Source organism: Apus apus, chromosome 17 (genome assembly GCF_020740795.1).
Source record: "Apus apus isolate bApuApu2 chromosome 17, bApuApu2.pri.cur, whole genome shotgun sequence".
Lineage (NCBI taxonomy): Eukaryota > Metazoa > Chordata > Aves > Apodiformes > Apodidae > Apus > Apus apus.
In genome coordinates, this window is record NC_067298.1 from 12,413,516 (window position 1) to 12,427,942 (window position 14,427).

General features: G+C 58.0%; 2 protein-coding genes across 2 annotated transcripts; both read right to left on the bottom strand.

Moving 5' to 3' along the window:
• Positions 1 to 23: 23 nt before the first annotated feature.
• On the bottom strand, positions 24 to 2,012 carry PPP1R27 (protein phosphatase 1 regulatory subunit 27). Its single transcript, XM_051634794.1, has 3 exons — positions 1,569 to 2,012; positions 414 to 564; positions 24 to 268 (listed from the first exon to the last, which is right to left on the bottom strand). Exons 1-3 carry the CDS (start codon positions 1,753 to 1,755, stop codon positions 145 to 147), a joined length of 462 nt encoding a protein of 153 aa, XP_051490754.1. The 5' UTR covers positions 1,756 to 2,012; the 3' UTR covers positions 24 to 144.
• Positions 2,013 to 4,102: 2,090 nt separating this feature from the next.
• P4HB (prolyl 4-hydroxylase subunit beta) lies at positions 4,103 to 12,706 on the bottom strand. Its single transcript, XM_051634929.1, has 11 exons — positions 12,505 to 12,706; positions 11,983 to 12,189; positions 11,214 to 11,347; positions 10,861 to 10,998; positions 8,307 to 8,411; positions 7,942 to 8,067; positions 7,363 to 7,563; positions 6,647 to 6,767; positions 6,259 to 6,440; positions 5,760 to 5,846; positions 4,103 to 5,123 (listed from the first exon to the last, which is right to left on the bottom strand). The coding sequence occupies exons 1-11, from the start codon at positions 12,665 to 12,667 to the stop codon at positions 5,037 to 5,039; spliced, it is 1,551 nt and encodes a 516-aa protein (XP_051490889.1). The 5' UTR covers positions 12,668 to 12,706; the 3' UTR covers positions 4,103 to 5,036.
• Between the last annotated feature and the right edge of the window lie 1,721 nt (positions 12,707 to 14,427).

Consider the following 14,427-nt stretch of genomic DNA (forward strand, 5'->3'; position numbering starts at 1 on the left):
GCCCCGCCCCGCGCAGGCAGCCGCAGCGTCCCAGATCTTTATTGGAACACACGAAGCGGTTCCGAGTCGCGGTCCCGCTCGAGGCCCCGCTCGGCCGCCGGCCCAGGCCCTGCCCGGGCCCAGCCCCGTCCCTCCGGCCCCGCCTCAGCCCGTGCTGCTGGCTTCAAAGAGCTCCACCAGGTCCTTGTACTCGGGGTCGATGAGGTCCGAGGGCCGGTCCCCCTCGTCCGTGGTGGCCTCCAGGCTGGCCCCGAGGGAGATGAGGTACCTGCGGGAGACGGGCTAAGCCGCGAGCCCGCAGCTGCCGGCAGCGCCCCCGCTCCCCCGGGCCCCCCGCCGGGACCCCCAGGGCAGGCCCACAGGTCCCGGGCGCCCTCCCGGGCACACGGGGGGTCCCAGACCGGGCTCCTCACCTGGCGATGCTGGCGTAGCCGTCGCTGCAGGCCATGTGCAGGGGCGTCCACCCCTGCTCGTCCTTCTGGTGGATGTCGGCGCCGTACCTAACCAGGAGCTTGACACAGTCCAGGTTTCCTGTCAGCACGGCTTCGTGGAGGGCTGCCATGCCTGCGGGGGGTGTTAGCCCTGTGCTGGGGGGATCCCCGAGCGCTGAGCTCACAAATCTAGGTTGCCTGCAGCCCAGGAAGGAGGGGTGCCAGCAAACCCACGTTATCAGGGAGATGAGTTTGGGGGATGAAAGGGACTGAAGAAGCAAGAGGAGCTGCCACAGGTTTCAGTTCCCCTTCTACAGCACAAATACTCCCTGTAAGATGTTGTAGCACCCACCCAGGAGGAGCTGCCCTCTCCTGCAGAGCTCCTGACAAGTGGCTGGACCTGAGTCCAGGCCAGGACTGACATGGGGACACCAGGAGAGCTTCTTTGGGCCCCTGCTCTGTCCGAGTTTTGGGAGCTCCTCTCGGAGCAAGTAATGAGGCAGTCAGGATAGACCCAAGGAAGCCTGGGGTCATCTGAGCCCCTGGATCCATGGCCAAGTTGACAGCAGAAGCTGGAGATGATCTTTCGAGGTCCCTCCCAACCCCTAAGATTCTGTGTGACTCTGTGTTATAAGAAAGGGACAACCCTGGGCCTTGCAGGAGCCAGTACAGACCAAGGCTTCCATCAACTGTTGCTAAGTGCAGTTGGGTGCAAACACAACACACCTTCCTCACAGACATAAACACACAGGTCCACAGCTCCAGTGTGAGAGAAGAGTGTTTGTGAAAAACAGGCAGAGCCCCGGACCGGGCAGGAGCCCCACTGTCCATCCAGAACTCCACAGAGCAGCCTGTGCCCACAGCTCCTTTTCTGGGTCCCACCTCTCTGCAGGTGCAGGTCACCCTTTGAGGGGATCCAGGGGGTGAGCGTCCCCCTTCTGCTGCGCAGGGAGGGGAGGTGCTGGGGCACCAGCATGGGCGTCTCTCGGGCCCTGCTGGGGACACTGCTCCTCGCCACCGAGGACACACAGTTCCAGCCTGTCTCCCTGCTGACAGTGGCCACTGTCCCAGCTCTGGCCGCAGGGCTCTTGTCTTCCTGCAGCCCAGCCAAGCTGTGCTGGTCCCGGCAGCACTCACCAGAGGGGTAGATGGTGTCCAGGGTCACCTTCCTGGCACGGATGAACCTGCCCACCTGCTCCAGGTCCCCCTCCCTGATGTGGTCCTGGAAGACAACGTCGTTGGGGAAGTGCACGGCGCGCGAGGCTCTCAGTCTCTGGGCGTACCGGCTGCACTGGGGCACGGGGACCGGGCAGTCATCCCTCATGCTGACTGCAGCCTTCAGACACGGAGGAGGAAGAGAAGAAGTGGAGTTGTGGGGCTGCAGGAGCAGCCAGAGTTGCTCAGTGCCTGGCCCTGCTGCTCGCTGGCCTTGAGGCGCCTCTCAGGTCCCTCCTGGCTGCCGAGGTGGTGGCACCTGTGCCCAGTCCCCCCGCTGGCTGGGACGTGGCTCTGTCCCTAGGCTCCCATGCCACACACAGGAGGTGGTGCTGGGCAGATGCTGCTCACACACTGGGCCCTTGGCCCAGGACTGATGGTCCTCCAGGGCCAGGGTGTTATATAGTCTCCCAAGGGCTATTCTGGGGACATGCCTCCCACTTTTGGGCAGAGGTTCATGTCTCATCTTACCACACACCTGTTGATGTGCCCAGCCAAGGGGTGAAAGCTGCTCTTGCATGGACAGCCCTTCTTAGAAGCCCAAGGCCTGAAAACAGAACTTTCCAGTGGCAAGCTCTCCTACACACGGACACGTGCCAGGGAAAAGACATGAGCACCATCACTGAGCGAGAGGAACCAGCCACTCACAAACCGCCCGGCCCGTGCAGACGTGTCACAGTGATGGTGCCAAACACAGTCAGAGCTCAGTTGTATGCTTGTGGTTGCATCAGAGGTGAAAGCAGCAGCATGAGCTGTCCTGCCCAGCACGACTGTGAGGCAGTGCTCAGCTCAGGCTGGAGGCCACCCCAGCACAGTGGGTCTCATGAGAGCCCTGGCAAGACAGAGGTGCTGTGGCTGCTTTGGGGGCAGGTGCAGAACCAGACACCTGCAATGCTCATCCATGGTGTTGTGTCCCACCTCAGATCAGAATCAGCTGCTAGTAAGGCAGGCTCCTCCAGAGCAGCTTCAGAAGAGCTGAAGAACAGCACCACCACCAGACAACTCATCTTGTGACACTCCAGCTGTAGCTGTGAAGCCCAAAATGGACCATTTTCCATAGAGGAATCTTTCAGATGCACCAGGGTTCAAGCAACAACTGCTCCTGCACCCTTTTTCCCCATCAGTTTGGTCATTTTGGATACACAAGCACATGATGCTCTGTTTTGTGCTGATGGGGAGTGTTCCAGGCAGGACAATGAACTCCCTGTAGTGTATCAGGAACAATCCCTGTGCTGCACAAGGAGTTGCAGATATGTCATCCTGCCCCTTCTGCAGCAGACCCTTGTCCTGAGCCCGGGAGCAGCGAGGCTGCAGTTCGCTCACCCACGCACGAGCTGCCTCCTGCCCTGGCTGCTCTGCTGACAAACACATTGATCTTCCTGAGCACCCTGAGCTCTGTGCAGACAGGACACTTCAGCTCTCTCAGAACAGCAATTAGCTGTGTACACGAGCTGACCCTGATGGAGCCCTGCAAAAAGCCCCCTCCTCTGAGCAAGGCAGGACTCATATAATGAACAGAATCACTGCAGCCTTGTTCACACTTTTAACTGGCTCACGAGAATGGACCTTTTTGAGCACAGTCCTGCCAGTACCTTCCTATGGAACTTCTGTTACTGTGCTTTCTTCTAGCTCACCCCAAAACTCCAAGCAGCTTCTAACTCTGCAACTGCCACAAACCAGCCCTGCCTGCTCTGTTGGGATAGAGGAAGGGCAGCAGGGCTGCATCCAGAGCAAGGCTCCTCCTGCCCCCAAGACCCTTGCCCACCTAAAGATGGTGACAGAGCCAGCAGCAAACACTACTCCTATCCCACAGCCAAGGTTGTTTCCAGGGGAAGACCAGGGGGAGGCTGGAGCTGGGGACAAGCACTGTACAGAGCTTGTGCCCTCCCACCCCAACACACCCACTCAGCAACAGGTCCCACCACCTCCTGAGATGCCCCATCACCTCACCCTGCCCCCCCCGTGTGACATTCACATTTACTTACAAAAGTATTTTCAGCAGTGACTGGTTTGGAAATAGCAATGTGGCTCAGGGGTCATGTGAGCCTGACAGCAGCACCACAGGCAGGCCCAGGTTTCCCGGTAGGCACATTCCTTGGTGAGCTGCTGTCCCCCTCCCCTCAGGACAGCTGGCACCAACCTCTGCTCACTGCTAGCAGAGCTGGCAGCCACCTGCCTGCACAGGCCCATCCACCCTGGACATGCTCCTCTTCACATTCCTTTCCTTTATAAATGACAACACAAATTTCTTCAAGGTACCAGAAGCCACCTGCAGGACTGGAAGCATTCAGAAGTGGTTTCTCTCAAAAACATGGTATTCAGTGAAAGTGTGAGAAAGCTGAGAAAACCACACCACGGGGGCAGAGTCCCCTGAGAATCACCCTGGACTCTGGGGTCTTCTTTCAGGTCAGGTTCAGTTATATTCCTTCTATGTTCTGATAAAGAACAAGACACAATAGTATTAAAATCTCAACTTTATTTGACCAACAAATTCGGTTCCAATGTTATTGTAGCAGAATGCTGCCAACAGCCAATGCAGCTCAGGCCTTTGAGGCACTCCCCTGTTCAAGTTCCTCCCCAAACCCCAGTAATGCCAAATGTCCTATTTGATCTGTTATTATCAGCCCTCCCCCCCCAGTCACCCCACTTAAAGCAATGCATGGGAAGTGACTGCAGAGCAGTCATGTTTGATCAAAGGATGGCAACACAGGTCATGTGGAAGCTGGTAAGCCAGCAATCCCTGCCACCCCAGAGCCTGCCACAGCCAGTGCACGATGTTCCACCCTTCCAGGTGTTTGGAATTGTCATCTCCTAGTGTCTTAAAGCAGAGAGGAAGGGAAACATCTGGCCAGCATGCAGAGAAGCAACTTCCCATAAACCTGTCACCAGGAGGATACCACCAACTACTGCCCTTTCCCCTGCAGAGGCTGAAAGCTGCTTCCACGGGAGAACAGCTGAGACCACTACAGACCCTGCCAGGCACAGAAATCAACCATGGGCTTTAGTTTTAAAAGAAAAAAAGCTTTCTTGAAGATGTTAGTGGCAAGGCTCCAGAATGCTGGACCACTGAACTCATGTTACTGCTTCCCAACCTGCTGCTACCCAAAAAACTTCCAACAAAAGCTGTGTACAAAAAAGTACATCACAATAAAAAAAGTTAGCCCAGCTGGCTGGGCTGGCTACCTAGTGACAGATCCCTTCTCAAGAGCAAAAAGAAAGAAAGGAGTCAAGTGTACAGACAAGTGAGGGTAAAGCATTACTTTAAGAGCCAATCCCTGGATTTCCAGTCATTCACTTTCTGCTTTAAATCTCAATGGGTTTCTGACTGACAGGGCTGGCAACAGCAGCCAATTTAGTGTCTGATTTTTGGGGTGATGCACAGTCTTCTCTTTACAATTCATCCTTCTGGATTTTCTGCTCATCATCATCACCTTCCTCAAGGTCTGTTTCTTCATCCGTCTCCAGGTCCTCCAGGTCCTGTGTAGGTGACAAAGACAGCTCCTTGTTTCTGGCACGAGACAGATCCAAAACCAGCACAGACAAAACAGCATTTCATCTGCTCACTGTTCTCTGCTGCCATGTTAACAAGGCACACAGACTTCTGCCAAGAGCTCTGAATTTGGGACATTAAGGATCAGAAAACCCTGGAAGCTGGTACCAGCACCTGCAGCACCCTCCACCCTGGCATGTGGGGAACTTCCAGCACATGTGCACCACACTGCTTGAGTTCCAGGTGTGAGCAGGAACTTTCCTTAAGGAACAGGCCTCCAAGTGCTCCAGCACAACCATCAGGACAGCCTGTGCATACTCAGAGGTTATCATACCCATTATCTTCATGTTCCCATGCCTTAGTGTTTAAGTCTCCCAGGAACATTTATTTCACACACAATTGAAGTGTGGTCACTAAGGGCTGGCCCCACCACAGACCACAGGCCAGCCAGGCTGCACAGGGCACATCTTGTGATGTGATCACTTTTGTTCACCAACAGTATCTTTTCCTGCCAAATAGCCACCTAGGATCTTATTTCAGGCTGAGGAGTCAAGCACAGCACCAGATCTGATCAATCCATGGTCCTCATCCTGAAGGCCCCAAGTACTGGATTTGTTACTCACATCATCAGCTGCTGCCCCATCTTGACCTCCACTCTCCAGGAACTTTTTGAAGCCTTCTAGTGTCCTCTCTCCATTGTAGTCAATGACCTGGATGGAAAAACATCCAGACAATGGTCATGGGCAGCTACAGAGTCCCGCCCCTGGAGAGGAGAATTCTGGTTCTGAGCAACAGTTCACATGCCAAGCAAAAGGGAATTTAAAAATTCACCTTCACCCATATGAGACGAAGGAAAACAGCTCAGCCACTAGACTTCAGAGATCACTGCGAGGAAGGAAGAGCCTGCAGATGAGCACAGTCCTCTGCGATGCTGCCTCTTTCCCCCACCCCCACCCGCTCTCCTACAGCCCAGCCCACCCAAAGGGTCTCACTGTCCTGTAGACCTGGCATGTCCCATCCCTACAGAACAGAGTGCCCTCCCCAAGGAACTCAAGCAGGTAGCCGAGCATTCCTACAGCTCCCTTATTATAGGATGTGTGCAGAGGTCAGCTGCTGCCTTACGTTTCTGCCAGAGCCTGCAGGGAAGAACTTGAGCGTGGGGAAGCTGTGGATTTTCACTGCCTCCACTTCATTGGCCGTGGAGTCCATCTTGGCAATGACAATGTTCTCATGGTCCCTGTAGGTCTCTCCCAGCTTGTCCCAGATTGGAGCCAGCTGCTTGCAGTGACCACACCAGGGGGCATCTGTTAACCACAAACACAGTTAGCACCAGCCACCCGAGTTCCCACCAGCAGCATCCCCCTCAGACAGATTACACACAGCTCTGCAACCCAGGCTCTCCCTTGTGGCTCAAATTCCCTAAGACTCCTCCACCCTAATCCCAGTCATGCCATATTTTGGCACTCCTTTCTCACCAGTCACTTGAAAACAGCTGTTGAAAGATACTTACAGAACTCTACAAAGACATTCTTATTCTCATCAAAAGCAACTTCCTCAAAGTTCTTCCCAACTAGAACCTTGACAGGCTGCTTGTCCCAGTCTTCAGGAAGATCTTGACTCATCAGGTGGGGCTGCAAGAAGTGAAATTCAGAGATGTGGTTTGCTGCACAGCTCTTGGGATGCACATGCAATCCTGGAAACCTGAACCCAGCCTCCCTCTCAGTGCTGTGAGCAACCACTGAATCAGTCACTTCCTCCTCTGATTCCAGAAAGTCTCTGTCCCATCCTGACCCAGCAGGAATAGCAGGTGCTCATGTGCAGAGAGAACTGCAATCGAGCCATGTGGGAAGGAAACAGTTTTGCTGACAGCACCATTCCCTGGGGACTGAGCTTGGCTGAACAGTCCCCACAGGGTGAGCTCCTCACAGCCACCTCCAGCACTCCAAGTGTGCCACCCAAGTTGACACCTCCTGGCTGCTGGCAAGGATTGCAGCTGGATCAACACCCAGGGAGCAGGAGGGGCAGCTCACAGGCTGCCTGTGCTCAGGTGCCAGCACAGCTCACCCCCAGCCTCTGTGTCCCAGCAGCTCTGCCTGCCCTCCCCAGAACAACGCCCACTCCAGACCTTGGGTGAGGGGGCTTTCTCCAGGTGACTCGCACAGCTCCTCACAGGGAGCCTTTTTTTATCCCAGCAGGTTTGCCACCAGCAGCATTTATCTTCATTACCTTGATCTTGCCCTCCAGGAACTTGTTGCAGAACTCTTTGATCTTGTCTGCTGAGAGGTCATCTGATTCAGGTTTGTATTTGGTCATCTCCTCCTCCAGCGTAATCAGACGCACAGCTGGACACTCCTCTTTCTTTAGGCCAAAAAACTCCAAAATCCTCTGGTTGTCACTGTGGTCGCTGTCGATGAAGATGAACAGAATCTTTGGGGGGAAAAAAAGTCAAAGGCATGTGGTGAGGACAAGCACCTCTTGGCTACCAACACTTCACACCCAGGCTTGCATGGGACAGAGCCAAACTGCCCTTCTCCCAAGCCCAAGGAGGGGCACAGGCACTGGGGCTGAGCAATTCCAGCCCCAGGCACAGACCTGGCACTGATGCAGGCAGAGCCAGATTCCCACCCCCAAGGACAGCAGGAGGAATCTGCCATTACTCCTCATCTGTGTATGGCAGAGACTCAGACACCCCTTACAGGGACAGGGAGGGAGCTCCAGTCCCTGCTCCACTGCCCAGAGGTGCAGACAGTGCTGCCTCCTCTACAGGGGTGTCACCTGGTACACAACCCAAAAAATCCATCTCACCTTCCCTTTGAAGTTTCCAGCTGCACTCTTGAAGTTGTCCAGCTTCCCTTGGTAGTCAGACACACTTTTTGGTAGGAACAGCAGAATATGAGTCTTGATTTCTCCTCCAAAGATTTTAGGAGCAGTCTGAGAAGCAGAAAATAATCTTTTTAAAAGGGAGGTAAATCAGTGTCCAGACCAGTTTGGCTCTGCTACTCTGACCAACCACAGGAGCCTCTGGTACTGCAGGACTGCCCTGAATAGCAAGCCTCTGCCTCCCTCCTCAGGGGTTCTGCACTAGCCTCCAGAAGCCCAAGCTAGTGTCAGCTCCAAGATAAAACAGGACTGCAGAGCTGCGGTGTAGCAGTGGATACCCAAAGACCTACCTGCTCCGTGAACTCTATGACCAGGGGCAACGCATTAGACTTGATGAAATTCAGTAAATTCTCTTTTTTTAGATCCCCTTCGAAGTTGTTACGGCCTTCATCAAACTGCAAAACACAGACATCCTGGGGTGAGAACACTTCCACAGCCCATGGGAACCGAGCGGCAAGAGGGGAGCAGGAGCCAGCTGGCCAGCCTGGATCCTGGCTTTGTTCTGCACAGTCACATAACAGTTTGTGAAACTGGTGACCAAGGACCCCAAGAGGCTCCTTGCAGGGGGCAACAGAACAGTGAGAAGGGGTGGGAGCGGGGGCAGGTCCTGCCCTGGGATCAGTGGTGCTAGCACAGACACTCTGACCCTGCAGCACTGGGGCCGCCGGCAGCACAGGCCAGCAGAGAAGGGCCCTGGGTCAGCTCAGTCCCTGCTGCTGGAGCTGACAGCACGTGTTTGACACACACACCCCACCAGGGGTGCCAGATCCTTGTTCCAATCAGGACATCACCTGTATCCCTGCCCAGGATTCTCAGAAGCCTCCCTGGCAGCCTGGAAAGGGAGCAGCTGCTGAGGGCCATCAGGGCTGGATGGAGGATGTGGCAGATAATGCAGCAATTCCAGGGCAGGGCAAGGCTCCAGGTACTGGCAGAAGGGAGAGCGTGGACTCAGATAACCTCCTGCCAGGGGAAGCACACCAGCCCCAGCTAAGCACTGAGCAGAACACTTTACACTGGCACTAACTCTGTAGGTACTTCAAAGAGCATCCAACACGGCCCCAGCGCAGCTGCTGGAGGGCTCTGCCGTCTGGACAATTGTCACAGGGAATGAGATGAGAAGAGCTCACCAACAAACCCTCACAGTTTAGACCCAACTAACCACAGGATGCTGATGCCAAGTCCAAAAACTTAATAGTTGGTAAAATAAACCATCTGGTTCTTGTGCCCTGGTGTCTGGTTACTGCTGGTGCTCATTTTCACCTTGGTGTGGGTGGACACATCCAAGAGCTCCCACAGCACCACCATGGCATCACACCGAAACAGGAACAAGGAGCAGCACCCACAGGCTACTGGCACATCAGCTCCTCTCCTCACAGCCCCCCTGCAGTGCCCTGGCCCTCAGGGCCTCTCAGGCCAAGGACCCTCCTGCTCCTGACACAAACTGCCAAGTGCAGAGCTGCCTTTCACTCCAGATGTGTCCAAGCTGACAGCATTTACAGGAGACAGCCTGAAAAACCCTCCACTGTCCACTCCTGCTCCAGCTCTCCTGAAGCAGAGGAAGCAGTAACAGGGCAGGACACAAGGCTCAGAGGGTCATACACGGGATCAAGTCAACACCAGTCAGCCCATCCCGTGGAGAGCTGACCCAAGCCAACACCAGCCCATGCCATGGAGAGGTGACCATGAACACCCAGGTGACTGAGTCAACCCAGAGCAATAACCTGTCATAGCCAAAGCCAAAGTGCAACCACCATCTCAGTCACCTCACCCACCACCCTGCTGGGTCTCTCCACAACCCCAAGGACTGGTCAGCTCTAGAGGAGCATTTCCATTTGGAGTTCAGCCTTTGCCAAAGGACACAAACAAGAGGAGAAACTCCCTGCAAACAGCAGCTCCAGCCCAGCTGTAACCATGGATACAGCACTAGGATCACAGAAAGACACAGGTGGAGAAGAGCAAGACACAGGCAGTTACCCAGCCAAGAGCACCACACTGCTCCCTTCACCCACCCCAGCTTTTCTAGCTGCAAAACCCAAGCACAGTGAACTCATTAGCCAGGGAATTTCCTGCAGCCCAGCCTGATCTGAGACCCCCGAGAATTTAGGGCTATCAACTTCAGGCACCATAAAAAAAACTTCAGAGATGCAGTGGAATAAAAGATGCCAGTTTAGCTGAACAAAGGAATATATAAATTCACTCAACTCTTTAGCCTGTCTCACCTCTAACTGGTCAGACCCATGAGTGACCAGATTATAGGTTCAGCAAGTCTGAGCTCAAAGCAGCTCTGTCCTGCCTCACTTCACCCACACATGTGGCACCACCAAGTCCAAGGTACATCTGCATGTCTTCTGAAACCTGGGACTTCATCTTGGTGACTTGGGTTATGCCAGTAAGATGCACCAGTAAGTTTATCCCTGGTTCTGCAGGTGACCAGCACCCCTCTGCACACAACCCAGCCTGGTCAGCTGGGGCTGCAAAACCTCTTAGGAACTCTGCTGGAATCGTGACACCAGAGGAGCCTCAGCAGCATGAGGGACAGAAAAGCTCTGGGCCACAGCCCCCACTGAGCTGCAGGGTCAGTTCTGGGTGTGTCTGAAGGCACAAGGGCACGGTGGCTGCCATGGAGAGCTCAGCTCCAGCTCAGCAGGGACAGTGTGTGTCCCTGCAGCCAGTGGGGTCTGACCCATGGTGTGACCAGGGCTGCGCTGCCCCCAGACCCAGGCAGCAAGCGGAGGCCCTGCTTGGACCCAGGCCCAGCAGCTCCAGGGCTGGGCTGCCCTCATTCCAGTGGGGTTCATTAAAGAGGCAGAAGACTCCAACACAGTGCTTTGCACCAGCCAATACCTTCTTGAAGAGGACCACACCATCCTTGCTGAGCTGGTACTTGGTGAAGACATCGGCACTGGAGGAAATCCCAAAAGGAATGTCGTCCACAGCCTCTGCTGCTGACAGGAACTCCTTTGCAGCCTCTGATGTCAAATCCTGGGAACACAGAGAGGTGTCTCACATGGACACATCCAACCAAGCACAAACATCCCAGGGCTCACCAGGGAGGAACCAGAAGATCAGGTAAGGCAGGACAGCCAGTGTTTCACAACATGGAGCCATCCCCATGGCAGGAGCACAGAGCAGGAGCACAGAGCTGGGAAAGCCCCAAACACACACAAGAGCTTCTACAACAAAAACAAAAACTCTACCTTGAAGAACCCGATCACAACCACTTCGCTGGAGTCCACCAGGGCCTCAGCTGCAGCAGGGTCTGCCAGGGTGGCAGCTGCGGGGCCCGTGCGCTTCTTCAGCCAGTTGACGATGTCATCGGCCTCCCTGCCCGCTGCGAGATAAGCGCCAGATAGGGCTTGTGCAACTTCTCCTTTCACTCTGCTGCAATTAAGCTAATCCCTAATTGTTAAGTCAAGGTACAAGGGGCTTCCAGGAATCCAATCTGCTCTTGCTCCTGGCCAAGGACTTCCTTAAACTTTGACCAGCAGCACAGCCCTTCTCCAAGACACCAATGTTCTCCATGCAAAGAAGTCACCTTTTCCTCCCAAAATCAGCGCTCTACGCATCACCCTCAGTCTCTGGCACAACAACACTTGGTTTAGCTAAATGCTACTTGATGTGTTCTCCCCACACCCACCTCATATCTTGCCTTTGCCCCTTTACCCAACTGCACAAGCCACCTTCAGGCCTGGGCACCATGTCACTTGAGTCAAGTTGAGCTGGACAAGTCAAGCTCGTGTTGCTTTGTTTTCCTACACAAAACCACTTCCCTGGCTTTCTCTCACACTGGGGATTGCCCAGCCCCAGGTGTAGAACCCCATCACAGCCAGGCGTGCTCCCCAGCACCCCGGCAGTGCCGCACCCCGGCGCTGCCCCCGTGGACCTTGTCCAGCCACCCCAGCAGCGCAGGGCCCAGCGCCACGTCGCTGCCCTCTGCCCCGGGCAGGCACGGGGCCAGCCCCTCACCTGTGTACTCCTTGGGAGCCGCCTTGTCGCCGTTCCTGAAGAACTTGATGGTGGGGTACCCGCGCACCCCGAACTGCTGCGCCAGCTCCGACTCCTCCGTGGCGTCCACCTTGGCCAGCCGGATCTCCGAGCCCTCCGCCTTCAGCTTGGCGGCCGCCTTGGCGTACTCGGGGGCCAGGGCCTTGCAGTGCCCGCACCACGGGGCGTCTGCGGGACGGGGCGGTCAGCGCACCGGGCGCAGCACCCGCCCCCACCCACCGCGGAGCCCCGAGAGAGGGCACAGGAGCGGGTCAGAGCGCACACCTCGGGTGCGGCGGCCCCGCCTGCCCCCCCGGGCCGGGAGAGCCCGGTCCTTCAGGACTTACCCCCCCCCCGGCCGGCCCCCCCGCAGCCCCGTGGGCGGGTACGGGGCAAAGCAAAGCCCAGACCTCAGGCCCAGCGGCCCCCCCGGCCCCTCCGTACGGCGCAGCCTCCTCCCCCACCACCCCCCGTCTCCCCCGCCCGCCCCGGCCCGGCCCTCACAGAACTCGACGAGCAGGTATCGATGATCCGCCAGCGCCTGCTCGAAGGAGGCGGCGCGCAGCACCAGCACCCCGTCCTCCTCCTCCGGGGGGCCGGAGGCGCGGGCGGCGCGGGGCGGCAGGAGCAGGCAGAGCAGCGGCAGCAGCGCGCGCAGCCCCGCCATGGCGCTGATGGCGGCGAGCGGAGCGGGACGGGCAGCGCGGCGCCGCCTCCGCTTATAAACCCGCCTCCCCGGTCGCCGCCGACACCCATTGGTCGCGCCGCCTTACGCCGCGGCTCGCCATTGGCTGGGCCCGCCGTCGGAGCCGCTGCGCAGCTCCCATTGGCCGGTGGTCTGGGCACGCCCCCCGCCCGCCGTCGCGGGTTGGCCGTCGGCCTCAGTCCCCGCCCCCCGGTCGCTATTGGTCCCTTGCCCCGCGGCGTCGCCCGCGATTGGCCAGCGCCGCCGCCTCGCGCGGCCGCCCGCCCTGGAACGTGGCACTGGGGCGGCCCCGCGAGCGCGCACTGCGCGTGCGCCGCGCCAGGAGCGCGTGGTGCGCCCTGACTGGGCGGCGGGAGGCGGAAGGGGAAGCGGCGCTTCCGGGCGGGGGGGGCCGGGGGCACGTGGCCCTGCGGGACGCGTCCGGCGCGAGGCCGCGGATGGCGGCGGGTGGGCCCGGGGAGCACCGGGACCCGCCCGGGACCCCGCGGCCCAGCGGCGCCACCCGGGGCAGCCCCACCCGATTTACTCACGGCCCGGATCTGGGGGAGCCCAGCGCGGCCCCCCGGCCTCGCTGTGCCTCGCGGTGGCTCTTGTACCGGGCAGGCGCTTCCTGGGGAGGCGGCTCCGCTCCGGCGCGGGCAGGGGAGCCCCTCGCGCCTCCCCCGCCTGAGGACGGGTCGTGGGGCCGCGGCTGACCCAGAGCGGGGCTGGGCAGGAGCCCCCGCGCACGGGCATGGCAGCCGGGCCTTGGCTGCGGGTGTGCGGGGTCAGGGCAGCCGCGGGCGTCTCGCGCTCACGTGTTGGAGCCGGGGCGGGCCCTGCCCCGGCTCCCGGGCCTTCCCGTGTGCCACCTCTGGGGCTGCCTGCCAGGCCGAGCTGCAGCTCTTTGCTCCCTAGCAAAAGGCAGCAAGTCCCACCGGCCCCACCAGCCCCACATCCTGCCCGGTCTGTGGCCGGAGCTGCGTGTCCTTTGGGCTGCCCGTGTGTGCTCAGGGCTTGGCTGCTGGGCGGGGGAGCCCGGCCTGTCATCCTGCACCTGGAGCATGTGCTGGAGAAACCACGAGCAGTGAATCCCCCAGGCAGCCCCCGAGCTCCCCGTGTTGCAGCCATTCCCACCCTGGGCCCCCGACCAGCAGTCTAACGGAACCACCAACATCCGGGGGTTGCCAAAGAGCCAAGATTGCATCAGGCAGGATCTGTCCCCCCGCCCCGCTGCCCGCGGGGCGGCACAAGAGGGGCCTTTGTTCCCGTTATCAGCACAGCTGCAGGCTCCACAGGGAGCAGCACAGCCCGGGGCGCCTCAGGGAGCGGGCACCAGCTCCTGCCCGGGTCAGGGTCCGTCCTTCTTTCCCCATCCCTTGTGCTTTCCTGCAGTTCCTGAGCCGCAATGTTTCCCGTGGCTGTGGCAGCTTTCCAGGGGCTGGGAAGGGGCTGTTCCATCAGTTCCACAGGTTCCGTCTCATCCATCTCTCCATTCCCATCATGGGTCAGAGACCGGGAGCAGGTCCTGACCATCTCCTCCCCAGCTTCTCATGCTGTATGTTCAGCCACACTTTCCTTATCCGTAACACAAACATGCCACAAGCTCTGTAAACATCCGACAGCTCTTATCACACCCCTGCTCCTGGATTCCATTCTCCTGCCTCCCTCATTCTTCCAACTGCACAGGAATCTTGCTCTGTGCTCACAGCTGGAGCTGGCACAGTGCAGCTGGCCCAGCC